The sequence below is a fragment of the Cherax quadricarinatus genome, chromosome 2 (assembly GCF_038502225.1).
Source record: "Cherax quadricarinatus isolate ZL_2023a chromosome 2, ASM3850222v1, whole genome shotgun sequence".
Classification (NCBI taxonomy): Eukaryota; Metazoa; Arthropoda; class Malacostraca; order Decapoda; family Parastacidae; genus Cherax; species Cherax quadricarinatus.
In genome coordinates, this window is record NC_091293.1 from 16,286,552 (window position 1) to 16,306,551 (window position 20,000).

A 20,000-nucleotide genomic window follows, 5' to 3' on the forward strand; every position below is an offset into this window, starting at 1 on the left:
GGCTGGGAGGGCTGGGAGTACGCAAATCCTCCCAGATTGCCCTACCACCTTCCCTATCCTCTTCCATGGCATCAAATGATTTAATAAAACAAATTCTTCCGGACATCCTCAGTGACTCAGCAGGAATACAGGACCCTAGCTATGCCAGTGCCATCACTGAATAGGAAACCCTTGCTGCTCCTGCACCAAAACCTAGTGCAGCACTGGCCTACAAACAGTCAAGTTGGGATGGCCCCCATCGCTGAAAAGTTGCTTGCCAACAGCTTGGGAACACGCCTTGACCCCAAGACCCTCTGTATTGCAGTGGCTCTGCGCCTTGCTGCCCCAATTCACATGGAATATACGTGTATTTGCGGCGATGTGCAAGCCGATCAATATGGTCTACATGATAACTGTTCCAAAAGAAATATCGGGAAGGGGAGTGGGGTGGCAATGTATGTCCGAGATCGCTTGAACTGTTGCATAAAAACGGGTATTAAGTCTGAAGTAACACATACAGAGTCTGTTAGGATAGAATTCTCAGAGGGGCATGAAAAATTGATTCTAGGAGTGATATACCGTCCCCCAAACTTAGATAGGGACCAAGGGAGACTGCTATAGGAGGAAATTGTTAAGGCTACAAGGCACGATAACGTGGTAATTATACACAAATAACCCGCACATAGAAGAGAGGAGCTTACGACGACGTTTCGGTCCGACTTGGACCATTTACAAAGTCACACAAACGAGATGTGGAGCAGGACGGGTATATATAGGCAGGAAGAGGTAGTGGTGGTGGTAGTAGTAGTAGTAGTAGTACTAGTAATAGTAGTAGTAGTAGAAGTAGTAGTAGTAGTAGTAGTAGTAGTAGTAGTAGTAGTAGTAGTAGTAGTAGTGATAGTGGTAGTAGTAGTGGGGAATAAAGAGGAGGAGAAGCCAGTCAAATACAAAGAAAAGGGAGCACTGCAAGGGAGCTAGGTGCCCACAGAGGGAGAGTAAGTGCACAGAGGTGGGGGGGAGGGGAAGTAATGAAATAAATAATGAAGGAACAGAAACACAAGACAGAAGTAAGACAACCCAGAAGAGAAAAGTAAAAAGGGGAAGAGGGAGAAGAAGAAAAAAGGAGGAATCAGGTTAAGTCACGGGTGTTCTGAAGTTTGGAGCATTTTACAATGTAGTGGGACAGGAAGGCATCTACAGAGACGAAGCCAGGACCAAGATTCATACAACGAAAGTTGTGTATTAGGGAGGATTCAACCAGACGGCGACTGTTAAAGTTGGAAGTAGGGAAGACAGTTTTAGCAGAAGACCAGCCAATAGGATGGCTGTGATCTCTGACGTGACAGAAAAGAGCATTATTAGTGTCGCCAAGCCTAACACTATTTTTGTGTTCCCTAAGTCTGTCAGAAAGAGATTGACCAGTTTCTCCAAAGTATTGAAGAGGACAGGAGCAAGAAATATAGTAGACACCAGGAACATCTGTAGAGGGAGGAGAGGTATGAACGAGATTAGTGCGAAGAGTGTTAGTCTGGCGGAAAGTAAGCTTGATGTCTAAGGGACGGAGAGAATTGTTGAGATTAGAAAGACCGGAAATGTAGAGAAGGCAGAGGACAGAAGAGTTCCCAGGAGTAGAGAGTTTGGGAGAGAAGAAATTATGTTTATCATGTGAGAGGGCAGAGTCTATGAAATGGGAAGGGTAACCAAGACGGGAAAACGAATTATGAAGAGTGGAAATTTCTGCTGGAAGGAACTGAGGATCACAGATTTTTTGAGGCCTTCCCAAAACTCATAAACCTGATATTCCTCTACGTCCTGTCATATGCTCTAGAGGTTCTGTCTCTTATTCTCTTACTTCTTGGTTGGCCAAAACCCTCACTCCCTTTCTTGGTACTTTTTCTCTTGCCCACCTCCGTCACTCTCAAGACTTCATTGAACGGGTTCGCTCTCTCACGACCTGTAAGATGCTTAGTCTTGACGCTGAGTCCCTCTTCACCAATGTCCCTCTTGATGATGTCCTTGATTTTCTTAGAGAGAAGGCCCATGAAGGGTTTCTTCATCTCCCTATACCTACTGATGTCTTTCTTGATCTTATCCGCCTCTGTGTGGACTCTAATTCCTTTTCCTTCCAATGGAAATATTATTCTCAAACCTTCGGTGTCGCTATGGGCTCTCCTCTCTCTCCTGTCCTTGCTAATCTTTACATGGAATACTTCGAGACTGTTCTTCTTCCTACCATCGATGTGCGCCCTTCACTCTGGCTCTTCTATGTTGATGACATCTTTGCTCTGTGGCCTCATGACTCCAGTCTCTTCCAACCTTTCTTGAAGCTCTTAATAATCTTGCCCCTTCCATTAAGTTTAAAGCTGAATGGGAATCTAATTCCTTGCTTTCTTTCCTTGATGTCCATGTCCATCGCTCAGATACAGGTTTTTCCTTTTCTGTTTACCGCAAACCTATGCACAGTGGCATGTACATTCACTACTTTTCCTATCATGCTTCCTCTGTCAAGCAAAGTGTTCTTATCTCCCTCTTTCTCCGTGCCCTCCGTATCTGTGATCCTCAGTTCCTTCCAGCAGAAATTTCCACTCTTCATAATTCGTTTTCCCATCTTGGCTACCCTTTCCATTTCATAGACTCTGCCTTCTCACTTGCTAAACGTAATTTCTTCTCTCCCAAACTCTCTACTCCTGGGAACTCTTCTGTCCTCTGCCTTCCCTACATTTCCGGTCTTTCTAATCTCAACAATTCTCTCCGTCCCTTAGACATCAAGCTTACTTTCCGCCAGACTAACACTCTTCGCACTAATCTCGTTCATACCTCTCCTCCCTCTACAGATGTTCCTGGTGTCTACTCTATTTCTTGCTCCTCCCGTCCTCTTTAATACTTTGGAGAAACTGGTCGATCTCTTTCTGACAGACTTAGGGAACACAAAATTAGTGTTAGGCTTGGCGACACTTATAATGCTCTTTTCTGTCACATCAGAGATCACAGCCATCCTACTAACTGGTCCTCTATATAAAACTGTCTTCCCTACTTCCAACTTTAATAGTCGCCGTCTGGTTGAATCCTCCCTAATACACAACTTTCGTTGTATGAATCTTAGTCCTGGTTTCGTCTCTGTAGATGCCCTCGTCTCCCACTACATTGTAAAATGCTCCAAACTTCAGAACACCCGTGACTTAACCTGATTCCTCCTTTTTTCTTCCCCTTTCCTCTCTCCTTTTTTCTTTTCTCTTCTGGGTTGTCTTTCTGTCTTCTGTCTTGTGTTTCTGTTCCTACATTATTTATTTCATTACTTCCCCTTTTCCCTCCCACCTCTGTGTTCTTGCTCTCCCTCTGTGGGCACCTAGCTCCCTTGCAGTGCTCCCTTTTCTTTGTATTTGACTGGCTCCTCCTCCTTTTTATTCCCCACTACTACTACCACTACTGCTACTACTACTGCTTCTACTACTACTGCTACTACTGCTACTACTGCTACTACTACTACTACTACTACTACTACTACTACTACTACTACTACTACTACTAGTACTACTAGTACTACTACTACTATTACTTCTACTACCACTACTACTACTACTACTATCACCACTTCCTCTTCCTGCTTATATATACCCGTCCTGCTCCACTTCTCGTTTGTGTGGCTTTGTAAATGGCCCAAGTCGGACCGAAACGTCGTCGTAATCTCCTCTCTTCTATGTGCGGGTTATTTGTGTATCGTTCCAGTCACGGCATTGTGCCTTTTTTTTTGTTATTAATGTGGTTATTCTAGGAGACTAACTTTATTCATATTGATTGGAATTTCTTGACTGGGAATTTAGAATCTAACGACTTCGTAGAAGTAGTTCAGGATTGTTTTTTGAAGCAGTTTGTGACAGAGCCTACAAGGGGAAATAACCTGATTGATTTGGTTTGGGCAGACAAGGAAACTCTTGTTAATAATTTAGAAATTTCAGAGGAACTCGGCACAAGTGATCACAAATCAATTACATTCAGCACTGAATGAAAATATGACAGTAGGGATAATTCAATAATGGTCCCAGATTTTCGCTTAGCAGATTACAATGGGCTTAGAGAACACTTATCATCTGTTTTCTGGGGTAACGAAGAAAGCTATCAGTATGACAGCTTTCTTAACACAATACATGCTGCCCAAAGAACATTTATCCCATATAAGGAAATTAGATCGAATAAAAATGACCCAAAATGGATGAATAATATTCTCAAATATCTTTTAGGGCAGAAGAAAGGAATTTTTAGACGTATCAAAAGAGGTGAGGGTCATCTTATGAATCAGTATATTGGCATTAAGAGGGACGTTAGAAATGGGATAAGAAAACCTAAATGGAAGTACGAAATTAGAGTCGCTAGGGATTCGAGGGCTAACACAAAAGGTGGGGATATAGTTTTGGAGTGGTTGGTGCAATTATTTAATAAATGTATGGAAGAGGGTAAGGTACCTAGGGATTGGTAGAGAGCATGCATAGTTCCTTTGTATAAAGGCAAAGGGGATAAAAGAGAATGCAAAAATTATAGGGGGATAAGTCTGTTGAGTGTACCTGGTAAAGTGTATGGTAGGGTTATAATTGAAAGAATTAAGAGTAAGACGGAGAATAGGATAGCAGATGAACAAGGAGGCTTTAGGAAAGGTAGGGGGTGTATGGACCAGGTGTTTACAGTGAAACATATAAGTGAACAGTATTTAGATAAGGCTAAAGAGGTCTTTGTGGCATTTATGGATTTGGAAAAGGCGTATGACAGGGTGGATAGAGGCGTGGAGTTAAAAGATAAAGAATCACACACAAAGTGGGAGTTGTCACAGCTGCTCTTTGCTGATGACACTGTGCTCTTGGGAGATTCTGAAGAGAAGTTGCAGAGATTGGTGGATGAATTTGGTAGGGTGTGCAGAAGAAGAAAATTAAAGGTGAATACAGGAAAGAGTAAGGTTATGAGGATAACAAAAAGATTAGGTGATGAAAGATTGAATATCAGATTGGAGGGAGAGAGTATGGAGGAGGTGAACGTATTCAGATATTTGGGAGTGGACGTGTCAGCGGATGGGTCTATGAAAGATGAGGTGAATCATAGAATTGATGAGGGAAAAAGAGTGAGTGGTGCACTTAGGAGTCTGTGGAGACAAAGAACTTTGTCCACGGAGGCAAAGAGGGGAATGTATGAGAGTATAGTTTTACCAACGCTCTTATATGGGTGTGAAGCGTGGGTGATGAATGTTGCAGCGAGGAGAAGGCTGGAGGCAGTGGAGATGTCATGTCTGAGGGCAATGTGTGGTGTGAATATAATGCAGAGAATTCGTAGTTTGGAAGTTAGGAGGAGGTGCGGGATTACCAAAACTGTTGTCCAGAGGGCTGAGGAAGGGTTGTTGAGGTGGTTCGGACATGTAGAGAGAATGGAGCGAAACAGAATGACTTCAAGAGTGTATCAGTCTGTAGTGGAAGGAAGGCGGGGTAGGGGTCGGCCTAGGAAAGGTTGGAGGGAGGGGGTAAAGGAGGTTTTGTGTGCGAGGGGCTTGGGCTTCCAGCAGGCATGCATGAGCGTGTTTGATAGGAGTGAATGGAGACAAATGGTTTTTAATACTTGACGTGCTGTTGGAGTGTGAGCAAAGTAACATTTATGAAGGGATTCAGGGAAACCGGCAAGCCGGACTTGAGTCCTGGAGATGGGAAGTACAATGCCTGCACTCTGAAGGAGGGGTGTTAATGTTGCAGTTTAAAAACTGTAGTGTAAAGCACCCTTCTGGCAAGACAGTGATGGAGTGAATGATGGTGAAAGTTTTTCTTTTTCGGGCCACCCTGCCTTGGTGGGAATCGGCCAGTGTGATAATAAATAAATAATAATATAGAACAAAAGTTAGAGATAAGATAGGTCCCCTTAAAAATAACTATGGGCATCTTACTGACAAAGAGAATGAAAAGTGCTCTATTTTTAAATAATTACTTTTCTCTCAGTTTTTACACAGGAAGACACTAACAATATCCCAGTAATTAATTTTTATAGTGGGCTTGAAGAAGATAAATTATGTAACATCACAGTCACTAGTGAAATGGTTATCAAACAAATAGACCGACTGAAACAAAATAAGTCACCGGGTCCTGATGAGGTTTTTTCAAGGGTTCTTAAGGAATGCAAAATGGAACTTTGTGAACCATTAACTAATATTTTTAATTTATCTCTTCAAAACAGGTGTAGTGTCTGATATGTGGAAGATGGCTAATGTAATTCCTATTTTTAAAGCAGGGGACAAGTCGTTACCGTCAAATTACCGCCCAATAAGCCTGACCTCAATTGTAGGCAAATTACTAGTCAATTATAGCTGAGATTATGAGAAGCCATCTGGATAAGAATAATCTGATTAATAATATTCACGAGAGGCCGTTCTTGTCTAACTAATTTATTAACTTTCTTCAGTAAAGCTTCTGAGGCTGTTGATCACGACAAAGAATTTGATATTGTTTATTTAGATTTTAGTAAGGGTTTTGATAGAGTACTGCACCAAAGACTGTTAAAGAAAGTGGCAGCTCATGATATTGGGGGAAAAGTACTGTCATGGATAGAGTCATGGCTCACAGACAGGAAGCAGAGAGGGTCCATAAATGGGGTGAAATCCGAGTGGGGATCCGTAACAAGTAGCGTTCCACAGGGTTCAGTCTTAGGCCCGCTGTTGTTTATAATATACATGTATATCAATGATCTTTTTGAGGGAATTACTAGTGTAATGAGCAAATTCGCCGATGACATAAAGTTAGGTAGGATAATTGATTCAAACGTAGATATCGGGGAATTTCAGGAGGATTTAGACAAACTCAATAACTGGTCAGAAAAGTGGTAGATGCAGTTCAATGTAGATAAATGCAAGGTTCCGAAGCTCGGGAGTGTCCATAACCTTAGCACTCATAAGTTGAATAATGTAGAACTTAGCCATACAGATTGCGAAAAGGACTTGGGGGTTATGGTAAGCAGCAACCTTAAACCAAGACAGCAATGCCTAAGCGTATGTAATAAGGCAAACAGATTACTGGGATTTATATCAAGAAGTGCAAGCAACAGAAGCTCAACGGTTATATTACAGCTTTATACATCATTAGTAAGGCCTCACCTAGATTACGCAGCTCAGTTCTTGTCTCCATATTACAGAATGGACATAAATTCGTTACCTGGAGTTTACCTGGAGAGAGTTCCGGGGGTCAACGCCCCCGCGACCCGGTCTGTGACCAGGCCTCCTGGTGGATCAGAGCCTGATCAACCTGGCTGTTGCTGCTGGCTGCACGCAAACCAACGTACGAGCCACAGCCCGGCTGGTCAGGAACCGACTTTAGGTGCTTGTCCAGTGCCAGCTTGAAGACTGCCAGGGGTCTGTTGGTAATCCCCCTTATGTATGCTGGGAGGCAGTTGAACAGTCTCGGGCCCCTGACACTTATTGTATGGTCTCTTAACGTGCTAGTGACACCCCTGCTTTTCATTGGGGGGATGTTGCATCGTCTGCCAAGTCTTTTGCTTTCGTAGTGAGTGATTTTCGTGTGCAAGTTCGGTATTAGTCCCTCTAGGATTTCCCAGGTGTATATAATCATGTATCTCTCCCGCCTTCGTTCCAGGGAATACAGTTTTAGGAACCTCAAGCGCTCCCAGTAATTGAGGTGTTTTATCTCCGTTATGCGCGCCATGAAGGTTCTCTGTACATTTTCTAGGTCAGCAATTTCACCTGCCTTGAAAGGTGCTGCTAGTGTGCAGCAATATTCCAGCCTAGATAGAACAAGTGACCTGAAGAGTGTCATCATGGGCTTGGCCTCCCTAGTTTTGAAGGTTCTCATTATCCATCCTGTCATTTTTCTAGCAGATGCGATTGATACAATGTTATGGTCCTTGAAGGTGAGATCCTCCGACATGATCACTCCCAGGTCTTTGACGTTAGAAAACATTCAGCGTAGAATGACTAAATTAATACACAGCATTAGAAATTAGACGGGTATTAATAAAGGGGATATAAATAAGGTCTTGAGAACATCTCTGCAAGAGGGAACCTGCAATAATGGATTAAAATTAGACAAGTTTAGATTTAGAAAGGATATAGGAAAGTATTGGTTTCGAAAGTGGAACAGTCTACCTAATTGGGTTATTGAGGATAAAACCTTGGGTAGTTTCAAATTTAGGTTGGAAAAATACATGAGTGAGAGGGGTTGGATTTGAGTGGAACTTGCATATGAGAGTGGATAGAATTATCAGAGCTTATTTCTTGGGTGGCATTGAAAACTGGATTGGGCAAATGTTTTGTTAGTGGGATGGATTATAAAGGACCTGATTTATATGGGCCAACAGGCCTGCTGCAGTGTTCCTACTTTCTTATGTTCTTATGTTCTTAAAACCAAGGGCTGCCATGCAAGACACGATGAAGTCAACGACATCATAAAGAGAACCCTTGCTACAGCTGGATGCCCAGGCGAGAGAAAGCCCCGATCACTAGCAGTCAACGATACCCACAACCAGCAAACCACCCTGATAGGATTACCATCTATCCTTGGACGAATGGCAAGCTATTAGCATGGGACTACACCTGTGTGTCAACGCTGGCTGACACCTACACATACCACAGTGTCGGGCGACAGAGAGGAGCTGCTGACCACAGGGAGGAGTACAAGATCAGCAAGTACAGGGACATAAGCCATCAATATCAATTTATCCCAGTGGGATCAGAGACCTTGGGATCATGGGGTAAAAATGTCACACGTTTCCTTAAAGAATTGGGTTTCAGACTCATCGGCACCACCAGGGACCCAAGGGCAATCACTTTCATGTTCCTGCACCACAGCCTGGCCATCCAGAGGAAAAATGCTTGCTGCATAACTGGGCTCACATCCGGCTTTGTAGGAGCTGGAGGAGATTCATAATGTTTGATACATTGTACCAATGTATTCATGTTCATGTTTGTGTTTTCTCTCAATGTATTCTGTCAATTAATAAAGTACTTATATAATATAAAATATAGGAGGTGGTAGGGGAAGAAAATATTCAAACAACTCTGGGGAGAGCCTTGAGTTTTCCCTGAGGTATGTATGTATATATATATATATATATATATATATATATATATATATATATATATATATATATATATATATATATATATATATATATATATATATATATATATATATATATATATATATATATATATATATATATATATATATATATATATATAAGGAAGTTAGGAGGTGCGGGATTACCAAAACTGTTGTCCAGAGGGCTGAGGAAGGGTTGTTGAGGTGGTTCGGACATGTAGAGAGAATGGAGCGAAACAGAGTGACTTCAAGAGTGTATCAGTCTGTAGTGGAAGGAAGGCGGGGTAGGGGTCGGCCTAGGAAAGGTTGGTGGGAGGGGGTAAAGGAGGTTTTGTGTGCGAGGGGCTTGGACTTCCAGCAGGCATGCGTGAGCGTGTTTGATAGGAGTGAATGGAGACAAATGGTTTTTACTACTTGACATGCTGTTGGAGTGTGAGCAAAGTAACATTTATGAAGGGATTCAGGGAAACCAGCAGGCCGGACTTGAGTCCTGGAGATGGGAAGTACAGTGCCTGCACTCTGAAGGAGGGGTGTTAATGTTGCAATTTAAAAACTGTAGTGTAAAGCACCCTTCTGGCAAGACAGTGATGGAGTGAATGATGGTGAAAGTTTTTTTTTTCAGGCCACCCTGCCTTGGTGGGAATCGGCCAGTGTGATAATAATAATAATAAAATAAATAAATATATATATATATATATATATATATATATATATATATATATATATATATATATATATATATATATATATATATATAAAACAACACTGCACTAGCCAAGGACTGGAACCCATGCTGCTTTGGCCTGCCTCATGGTGGGCGAAAACACATGACGCCCTTATCCACTGAACCATACGATCCTTAATTAAGAGCAGGGCATCCAACGGAACTGGATGTTGTACTCGCTACCCAAGGACACACGATGGTGTGGATGACTCTAGGCTAATTTCATTCTATTCCCTGTTTGGTGTACTAGTTCAACGAGCAGTATTTTATATTATTGTGACCACGAACGAGTGGTATTGATCAATAACAACACTGCACTAGCCAAGGACTCGAACCCATGCTGTTTTGGCCTACCTCATGGTGGGCATGGGTCGTAGAGCATGGATCGTAGTGCATGGGTCGTAGTGCATGGGTCATAGTGCATGGGTCGTAGAGCATGGATCGTAGTGCATGGGTCGAAGTACATGGGTCGTAGTCCATGGGTGTTAGTACATGGGTCGTAGAGCATGGGTCGTAGTTAATGGGTCGTAGTACATGGGTCGTAGTGCATGGGTCGTAGTGCATGAGTCGTAGTGCATGGGTCGTAGTGCATGAGTCGTAGTGCATGGGTCGTAGTACATGGGTCGTAGTACATGGGTCGTAGTGCATTTGTGGTAGTGTATAGGTTGTAGTGCATGGGTCGTAGTGCATGGGTGGTAGTACATGGGTGGTAGTACATGGGTGGTAGTACATGGGTCGTAGTACATGGGTCGTAGTGCATTGGTCGTAGTGCATGGGTCGTTGAGCATGGGTCGTAGTGCATAGGTCGTAGTACATGGGTCGTAGTACATGGGTCACAGTACATGGGTTGTAGTACATTGGTCGTAGTACATGGGTCGTAGTGCATTGGTCGTAGTGCATGGGTCGTTGAGCATGGGTCGTAGTACATGGGTCGTAGTACATGGGTCACAGTACATGGGTTGTAGTACATTGGTCGTAGTACATGGTTCGTAGTGCATTGGTCGTAGTGCATGGGTCGTTGAGCATGGGTCGTAGTGCATAGGTCGTAGTACATGGGTCGTAGTACATGGGTCACAGTACATGGGTTGTAGTACATTGGTCGTAGTACATGGGTGGTTGTACATGGGTCGTAGTACATGGTTGTAGTACATGGGTCGTAGTACATGGGTGGTTGTACATGGGTCGTAGTACATGGTTGTAGTACATTTGTCGTAGTACATGGGTGGTTGTACATGGGTCGTAGTACATGGTTGTAGTACATGGGTTGTAGCATATGGGTGGTAGTACATGTGTGGTAGTACATGGTCGTAGAGCCTGAGGAATGGGATGCAGTTAGGTTCTGGTCAAACACGTGTACTGTTTGCTGCACCATTAAGGGTATCTTCCCTGAAGGGACGTGTGAGTGACACACAACACTCTACATGCAGGGGTTCCCAACCAGGGGTGCTCGCGCCCCCTGGGGGTGCCAGACATCATTCCAGGGGGTGCGAGAAGCGTCCGTCACTTGATGATGGAGAGCTGAAAGAAGATCTTATAGATCTGCGTTCAAATCGTGCTCTTGAAATGCAATTTGAGAGCAAAACTTTGGAAGAGTATTGGTGCTCGGCTCTGGTTCTGTTTCCAAGACTGTGAAGCTGCACTAACTCTGCTCATTCCATTTGTGACAACTTACGTATGTGAATCAGGATTTAGTGCTCTTTTGTCAATTAAGACAAAATCTAGAAATCGTTTGAATGCACAGGCAGACATGCGTGTTGCTATCACCAATAGTTCCCCGTTTTGAAAAACTCACAAGCAAGAAACAGGAACAAAAGAGTCATTGAATTAAAATGGAAGCGCAAACTTTTTGGAAGTCTACCTCTTGATTTTATTATCTTGTACATATTTAAAGAAAGTAACTATTTTTTGTATGGTATATTCAAATGTTAATCGGAGACATCCTTTCTTGTCCATATGTTTGATTTTTTACATATTAAAAAAATAAAATTCCTTTCTCAAGGTTTCAAAGCTAGTTCTTGATTTGGCTTTTTTGTATATATTCCAAGCAAGAGTTATTTTTGTAAGGTGTATTCAAATATCATTCTGTGATATGTTTATTTTCTGTAAGTCTGATTTTTGTTCACATAATGTAGTGATACTGCTCCTGTGGGGAGCAGCAGCAGGATAATACTGCACCACCTCTCGGGGCCCTTAACAACAACAACAGTTTGGTGTGTGTCAAGGGCGCCAACACTTGGTGTGTGATTCTCTTCTCTTCTACTATCCCTATATTAGTGATGCAGATTACATGGTGAGTTTAAATATGTGGCCTGTAGTTATAACTTTTCTCTTGACATATGCAAGACATCACCATCCCTGTAGAAGCCATTATTAGATGTACTAGTCATTATATTTTGTTGTTGCAGAAGTACTATGAAGATTCTATGTTCAATAAAGCCTAGAGATAAGGCCTGTGTTTCTATCACAACAATTTATTGAACATAGAATCCTGGGCTACCTGGTGGTGATCCTGCGCTAGACTACATCACAACATGGAGCGTTTACTGAAACCTGAGAGACTAGACTGTGACCCCAGCTTATCAACGGCTGCTCAGGAATGGAAACACTGGTTTAAGACTTTCGAAAACTTCTTGGGAGCCCTTCCTAAAACAGATCTAGATAAACTAAGTCTGCTCATCAATTTTGTGTCACCTAAGATATATGAGGCTATTTCTGAGTGTAATACCTACGAAGATGCTATCAAAACCCTCAAGTCTCAGTATATTAAACCTACAAATGAAATCTTTGCACGCTATCGCCTTGCAACTCGCCGCCAGCAGATTGATGAATCCTTAGAGGAATACTTTCAAGCACTGAAAATTTTAGGTAAGGACTGTCACTTCCAAGCAGTGACAGCTGCTCAGTATTGTGAAGAGTCCATCAGGGATGCTTTTATCAGTGGCCTGCAATCACCAATAATAAGGCAGCGTTTATTGGAGAATAAAACTCTCGACTTAGCCGCTGCCTTTGACCAGGCAAGAGCTCTAGATTCAGCCCAGAAGAATTCTGAAGTATACAGTACCACTCAGCCTTCTCGAGTGGTAAGTGCTGCAATTCCTGACCAAGACTCTTACAATGAAGTTACCGTGGAACCTGCCTCAGTGACAGCAGCAGCAGGTACGGTGTGTTTCTTTTGTGGTTTTTCAAGACATCCACGTCCAAAGTGTCCTGCTCGTGAAGCAATGTGCCGTAAATGCCACAAGAAAGGTCACTTTGCTAAAGTATGTCGTGCTAATGCATCAACAAGAGCTAGTGCCTCCACACATTCCAGTGATCATGCGACACTAGCAACAGTGACTTCTGCGGCTACTCCAAATTCACTGTCAAAGGCAGTTGTGAAAGTATTCATCAAAGGAACAGAAGTAGATGGTCTTATTGATAGTGGCAGCTCAGAGAGTTTCATCAATCTTGACTTAGTTAAACGCCACTCCTTGACTGTACATCACTCATCAGGTACCGTTTCCATGGCATCAACATCTCTCTCTATTCAGACCTTAGGGTTTTGTAAGGTAAATCTCAGAGTTAATGGAAAGGATTATCAAGATGTACATTTAGCTATTCTGCCACAACTGTGCTCTGATGTTATCCTTGGTCAGGACTTTCAGAAGCTGCATGGTAGTGTCACCTTAACATATGGAGGTGAGCTGCCTCCTCTTGTTGTCTGTGGACTTAGCACTTTAAGGGTAGACCCACCAAAGCTGTTTGCAAATCTTACCGCGGATTGCCATCCTATATCAGCTAAGTCACGCCGCTATTCTTATGAGGATCGGATGTTCATTGAGAAAGAAACTCAGAGGCTGCTGAAGGAGGGTATTATAGAACCGAGTAATTCCCCTTGGCGTGCACAGGTTGTTGTTGTTAAAGATGATTATAGGAAACGGAGACTGGCTATCGATTACTCTGAGACAATCAACAAATTTACACTTCTTGATGGGTACCCTCTACCTCGAATTGATGATACAGTGAACAAAATTGCTCAGTACTATGTGTTTAGCACAATTGATCTACAGAGTGCCTATCATCAAGTTCCTATAAGGAATGAAGATAAACCATACACAGCATTTCAGGCTAGTGATGGCCTGTATCAGTTTACCAGAGTCCCTTTTGGAGTCACCAATGGGGTAGCCTGCTTCCAACGAATTATGGATTCACTCATTCAGGAAGAGCAACTCATGGGAACTTATGCGTATTTAGATAATGTTACCATTTGTGGCAAGACCCAGGAGGAACATGATGCAAACCTTGATAAGTTTTTGGAAGCCGCCAAGAAGAAAAATATCAGTTACAATGAGGAAAAGTGCACTTTTTCAACTAAAAGGCTTAGCATCCTTGGTTATGTAGTGGAAGGAGGTTCAATATTCCCAGACCCTGAACGACTACGACCTCTACGGGAACTTCCAATGCCTCAAGACAAAAAGTCACTCCGAAGAACTCTTGGTCTCTTTGCTTATTACTCACAATGGATCTACAACTATTCAAGTAAAGTCCGCCCATTGAGTGCTACCACATTTCCTGTGACAAAGGAAGCAGAAGCCGCTTTCCATACTCTCAAACAAGACATTGAAAACTCAGTAGTTCAAGCCATTGATGAATCCCTACCATTCGAAGTGGAAACGGATGCATCTGACATTGCCATTGCTGCAGTCTTGTCTCAGGCAGGACGACCAGTAGCCTTCTTTTCGAGAACTTTTCAAGGATCAGAGAAATGTTACGCTGCTGTAGAAAAGGAAGCCCAGGCCATCATAGAAGCAGTTCGCCACTGGAGGCATTATTTAACTGGTAGACATTTCACCATAAGGACTGACCAACGGTCCGTGATGTACATGTTCGACAAGAAGCACAAAAGTAGGATAAAGAATGACAAAATATTACGCTGGAGGATGGAACTATCGAGTTATGACTTTGATATTCTGTACCGACCGGGTCAAGAGAACATCTCACCTGATGCATTCTCTAGGTCCCACTGTGGAGCAGCATGTCATGATTTACAATCACTCTCAGCTCTCCACAAGGCTTTGTGTCACCCAGGAGTTACACGCCTGTACCATTTTGTCAAATCAAAGAACATGCCCTACTCAGTGGAAGATGTGCGACAAGTGATCAGAGCATGCAGAGTATGTGCAGAGTGCAAGCCAAACTTTCATCAGCCAGAGAAGACTCATCTCATAAAATCCACCCAGCCTTTCGAGAGACTGAATATAGATTTCAAAGGACCTCTACCAAGCACAAATCAGAATAGGTATTTCCTTAACATAGTAGATGAATATTCAAGGTTTCCCTTTGTATTCCCCTGTGCAAATATGACTGCTTCAACTGTTATTAGTTGTCTTTCACAGTTGTTCTCTATTTTTGGTATGCCAGCTTATATCCATTCAGACAGGGGATCCTCGTTCATGAGTAACGAACTTCAGGAGTTTTTGTCTAGCAAAGGTATTGCCTGCAGCAGAACAACAAGCTACAACCCTCAAGGCAATGGTCAAGTGGAGCGGTTCAATGGTACTATATGGAAGGCAGTTACAATGACATTGAAGTCGCGCAATCTACCTGTTCAACACTGGCAAACTGTCCTACCTGATGCTCTTCACTCTATTAGATCATTGCTGTGCACAGCTACTAATGCAACCCCTCATGAAAGACTCCTCAACTATTCACGTCGTTCTTCTACGGGAGCCTCCGTGCCCACTTGGTTATGTCATCCTGGACCCGTTCTCCTGAAGAGTCACCGTAGGATGAACAAGACGGATCCTTTAGTGGAAGAGGTAGAGCTCCTGCAAGCTAATCCACATTATGCCCACATTCGCTACCAAAATGGTGAAGAGACTACAGTATCTACAAGACATTTAGCCCCAGTTGAAATCCCCATTAGTGTGGAATCTCAAGATACACCAATAGATGTGAAAGATGCTTCGTTTTCTCCTGGAAAGCCCCTTGAGACTACCCCTACGGAAATAGAGGATTCTGCTCCAGCAGTTAGTCAAACCCCGCTGGAAAATATTGAACCTGGTGAAGAGGCTCAAGGGCTACGAAGGTCGGGACGTGTACGTCGCCCACCTAACAGTTTGGGAGATTACTGTCTCTGATATTTTAGAAGGGGGAGATTGTAGTGATACTGCTCCTGTGGGGAGCAGCAGCAGGATAATACTGCACCACCTCTCGGGGCCCTTAACAACAACAACAGTTTGGTGTGTGTCATGGGCGCCAACACTTGGTGTGTGATTCTCTTCTCTTCTACTATCCCTATATTAGTGATGCAGATTACATGGTGAGTTTAAATATGTGGCCTGTAGTTATAACTTTTCTCTTGACATATGCAAGACATCACCATCCCTGTAGAAGCCATTATTAGATGTACTAGTCATTATATTTTGTTGTTGCAGAAGTACTATGAAGATTCTATGTTCAATAAAGCCTAGAGATAAGGCCTGTGTTTCTATCACAACACATAATACATTAGAAAGTGAAATAAATATCTTCTTTTGATAAAATTTAGTATGATTCTACATCCTTTATCCTTGAACAAAGTTTAAATTGTAGGGGGTGCGAGGTTAGAGCAAAAATTTTATAGGGGCGCGGGAGTAAGAAAAGGTTGGGAACCACCGTAGTCTACAGTGTAAATTATTTTTCCAGTGCAATTTCGACCGTGAATTTTTTTATTTACAGACCCTTAGGCCCAAGTTCAAATCTTACCTCTCAGATGAACTCATCTTCCCTCACATACTGCAAGGCAAGTCTGTCATGCTCATGAGTCGCCCCTACCAAGAGTACATTATTGCAACCAAGTTTACCTATCGTGGACAGCCCAGGATGAGGATCATGAAGGTACGATAAAAAGCCATCCTGGATAAGTGAGAGTCGTCACTGTAGGTGTACCAACAGCAACAGTCAACCATAAATTTAAGATTTTTAATGTAGCCATTTAATGGTATAGTATTATACCCATTATCTATTTCTCATAAAATTAAGTTGAATGGTCCCATGTGGTCAAATTTTAGAGAGTTTGTGGTGTATATATAAATATCCATTTTATTTGACTGGGTTAAATTGCTACAATGTTAATAACAATGAGATATGATGAAAGGTTACAGAACTCATTCTTTAAGTACTTGCAAGATATCTGACAGATATTTTAGTCTCACTTCCAGTCACATGTCAAGTAAAGGTAGAAAGTTGAAAGCGAACATAGATAAGAGTAAAGTGATGAGGATATCAAACGATTTAGATACAGAAAATTTGGGTATCACATTGGAAGGAAGGATATGGAAGAAGCAAATGTTTTCAGATATTTGGGAGTTGATTTGTCAGCGGATGAGTTTATGAAGGATGAGGGAAAAAGGTGAGTGGTGCGTTGGAGAATCTGTGAAGACAAAATAACGTTATCCACGGAGGCAAAGAAGGGAATATACGAGAGTATAGTGATACCAACACTCTTATATGGATGTGAAGCTTGGGTTGTAAATGCTGCAGCGAGAAGGCTGAAGGCAGTGGAGATGTCGTGTCTAAGGGCAATGTGTTGTGTAAATATTATGCAGAAAATTCGTAGTGTGGAAATTAAGAGGTGTGGATGGAGTTACTAAAAGTATTAGTCAGAGGGCTGAAGAGGGGTTGTTGAGGTAGTTTGGTCATTTAGAGAAAATGGAACAAAGTAGAAAGACTTGGAGAGTATATAAATCTGTAGGGGAAGGAAGGCGGGGTATGGGTCGTCCTCGAAAAGGTTGTAGGGAGGGATTAAGGGAGGTTTTGTAGCCGAGGGGCTTGGACTTCTAGCAAGCGTGCATGAGCGTGTTAGATAGAAGTGAATGGAAACGAATGGTTTTTGAGACCTGACGAGCTGTTGGAGAGAGCATGGTAACACTTTGTGAAGGGAGTCAAAGGAACTGGCTAACCGGACTTGAGTCTTGAAAGTGGGAGGTACAATGCCTGCATTTTAAAGGAGGGGTTTGGGATATTGGCAGTTTGGAGGGATATCTAAACTGTCGTATCTGAGTAAGTGCTTCTGCAAAGACAATGATTATGTATGAGTGATGATGAAAGTGTTGAATGATGAAAGTTTTTCCTTTCTTTTTGTGTTTCTTTTTGGGACACCCTTCCTCGGTGGGAAACGGCCGACGTGTCAAAATAAATTCAAAATAAATGAATATATATATTTATATATATATATATATATATATATATATATATATATATATATATATATATATATATATGTATATATGTATATATAAATTTTTTTTTTCAACAAGTCGGACGTCTCCCACCGAGGCAGGGTGACCCAAAAAAGAAAGAAAATCCCCAAAAAGAAAATACTTTCATCATCATTCAACACTTTCACCACACTCGCACATTATCACTGTTTTTGCAGAGGTGCTCAGAATACAACAGTTTAGAAGCATACACATATAAAGATACACAACATATCCCTCCAAACTGCCAATATATATATATATATATATATATATATATATATATATATATATATATATATATATATATATATATATATATATATATATATATATATATTACGCAAAGATGCCTAGTTTAAGTAATTATTTGATAAATTTTCTCATATAAAGTGCTTAGAAAAAAAATATCAAAACGGGGGTTCGACTGCAGGTACAATCGAACCCCGCGTTTTGACCACGCTTAATTACTGGTATGTCCTACGTGCACTTTACGCCCACTGAACCTTCCTGGATTACGCTGCAGGAGTGCTTCAACCCGTTCAACGTGGCCATGGGACTGCAGCGCCACTCACCCCTCAAGAGGAAATTTGATGAAGTCATCGGCTGGATAGTTAGCGGAGGACTGGTCAACCACTTCTTCCTCAGCGCTCTCACTCTCTCAGCTAAGGCCTCGGTATGTGTACCCCACAGTTTAAATTCACGTTATGTGAGGTCTTCCTAGTGAGAGATGCCCTGAGGTATCCCTGAGGTACTAATAATGAGTATATAACAATAATAATAATTAATAATAATTAATAATAATAATAATAATAATAATAATAATAATAATATTATTATTATTATTATTATTATTATTATTATTATTATTATTATTATTATTATTTACAATCATAAAATTAATAAAAACACCAGTGGTGTACCAGTGGTGTACCAGTGGTGTACCAGTGGTGTACCAGTGGTGTACCAGTGGTGTACCAGTGGTGTACCAGTGGTGTATAAAAATATAAGGTTGTGCAACAACATTTTCGAGGACACAAACTAAGATAATACCTGCGTCAACACAGAGGCTGGCTGGTGGCCTGGAAGCCGTAGCTATGGCTGGGACGTCAGGAGGAGGAAACGCTGAAGCAATGACTGACGACGGCGGGGTTACCCCCTTAACTCTCAACCACCTCCAGGGCATCTTCTTCGTCCTCGTCTTGGGATGGCTGGGTTCTCTCCTGGCCTTTCTGCTGGAGGTCTTCCTGCACAGGGATTCCCGCTGGGTTGTTTCTTCGGTGTGGTGACTTCCCGGACTTGGAAGTGTAACACGCTGAAGTGTGTGTAGACGGCTGTTACTTAGGCCTGCCGAGGAAGGCTTTTCTCACATTCCTGCGTTTACAAGAGGCGTTTATGATCGCGATTTTTAGGCACAATCTTTGGTTCACAATAGCGAGTACGTGCCAACAAAATGATTACACAAATACTTAATTACACAAATACACAAAATGCATATACAAACAAGTAATTACAGATAGTAGATATTTACAAAATCTAGCTAGCTGCATATAAATAATTGAAAAATTATATGATTATTCAAAAATAATTAACACAAGGTAATTACTCACCCAGGACGACTGCTACACCAGCACAGTGATCATCAGCACTGATGTTGTTGCCTTTCTGTACCAGCAACGTTGATGTTGTTGCCTTTCTGTATCAGCAACGTTGATGTTGTTGCCTTTCTGTACCAGCAACGTTGATGTTGTTGCCTTTCTGTACCAGCAACGTTGATGTTGTTGCCTTTCTGTACCAGCAACGTTGATGTTGTTGCCTTTCTGTACCAGCAACGTTGATGTTGTTGCCTTTCTGTACCAGCAACGTTGATGTTGTTGCCTTTCTGTGCCAGCAACGTTGATGTTGTTGCCTTTCTGTACCAGCAACGTTGATGTTGTTGCCTTTCTGTACCAGCAACGTTGATGTTGTTGCCTTTCTGTACCAGCAACGTTGATGTTGTTGCCT

The 20,000-nt window shown here is 42.1% G+C and overlaps 1 protein-coding gene and 1 long non-coding RNA gene across 2 annotated transcripts in view; both read left to right on the forward strand.

The window, feature by feature from the left end:
* Positions 1-19,797, forward strand: part of LOC138853370 (ionotropic receptor 21a-like) — a 106,542-nt gene extending 86,745 nt beyond the window's left edge. The window contains 3 exon segments of the mRNA XM_070089617.1: positions 16,467-16,635; positions 18,523-18,676; positions 19,113-19,797. Coding sequence (XP_069945718.1) covers positions 16,467-16,635; positions 18,523-18,676; positions 19,113-19,285 — 496 coding nt within the window. The 3' untranslated portion in view covers positions 19,286-19,797.
* On the forward strand, positions 10,779-12,224 carry LOC138853053 (uncharacterized). The gene is made up of 2 exons (XR_011392300.1): positions 10,779-12,067; positions 12,183-12,224. It is a non-coding gene; the product is annotated as an uncharacterized lncRNA (long non-coding RNA).
* Positions 19,798-20,000: the final 203 nt, after the last annotated feature.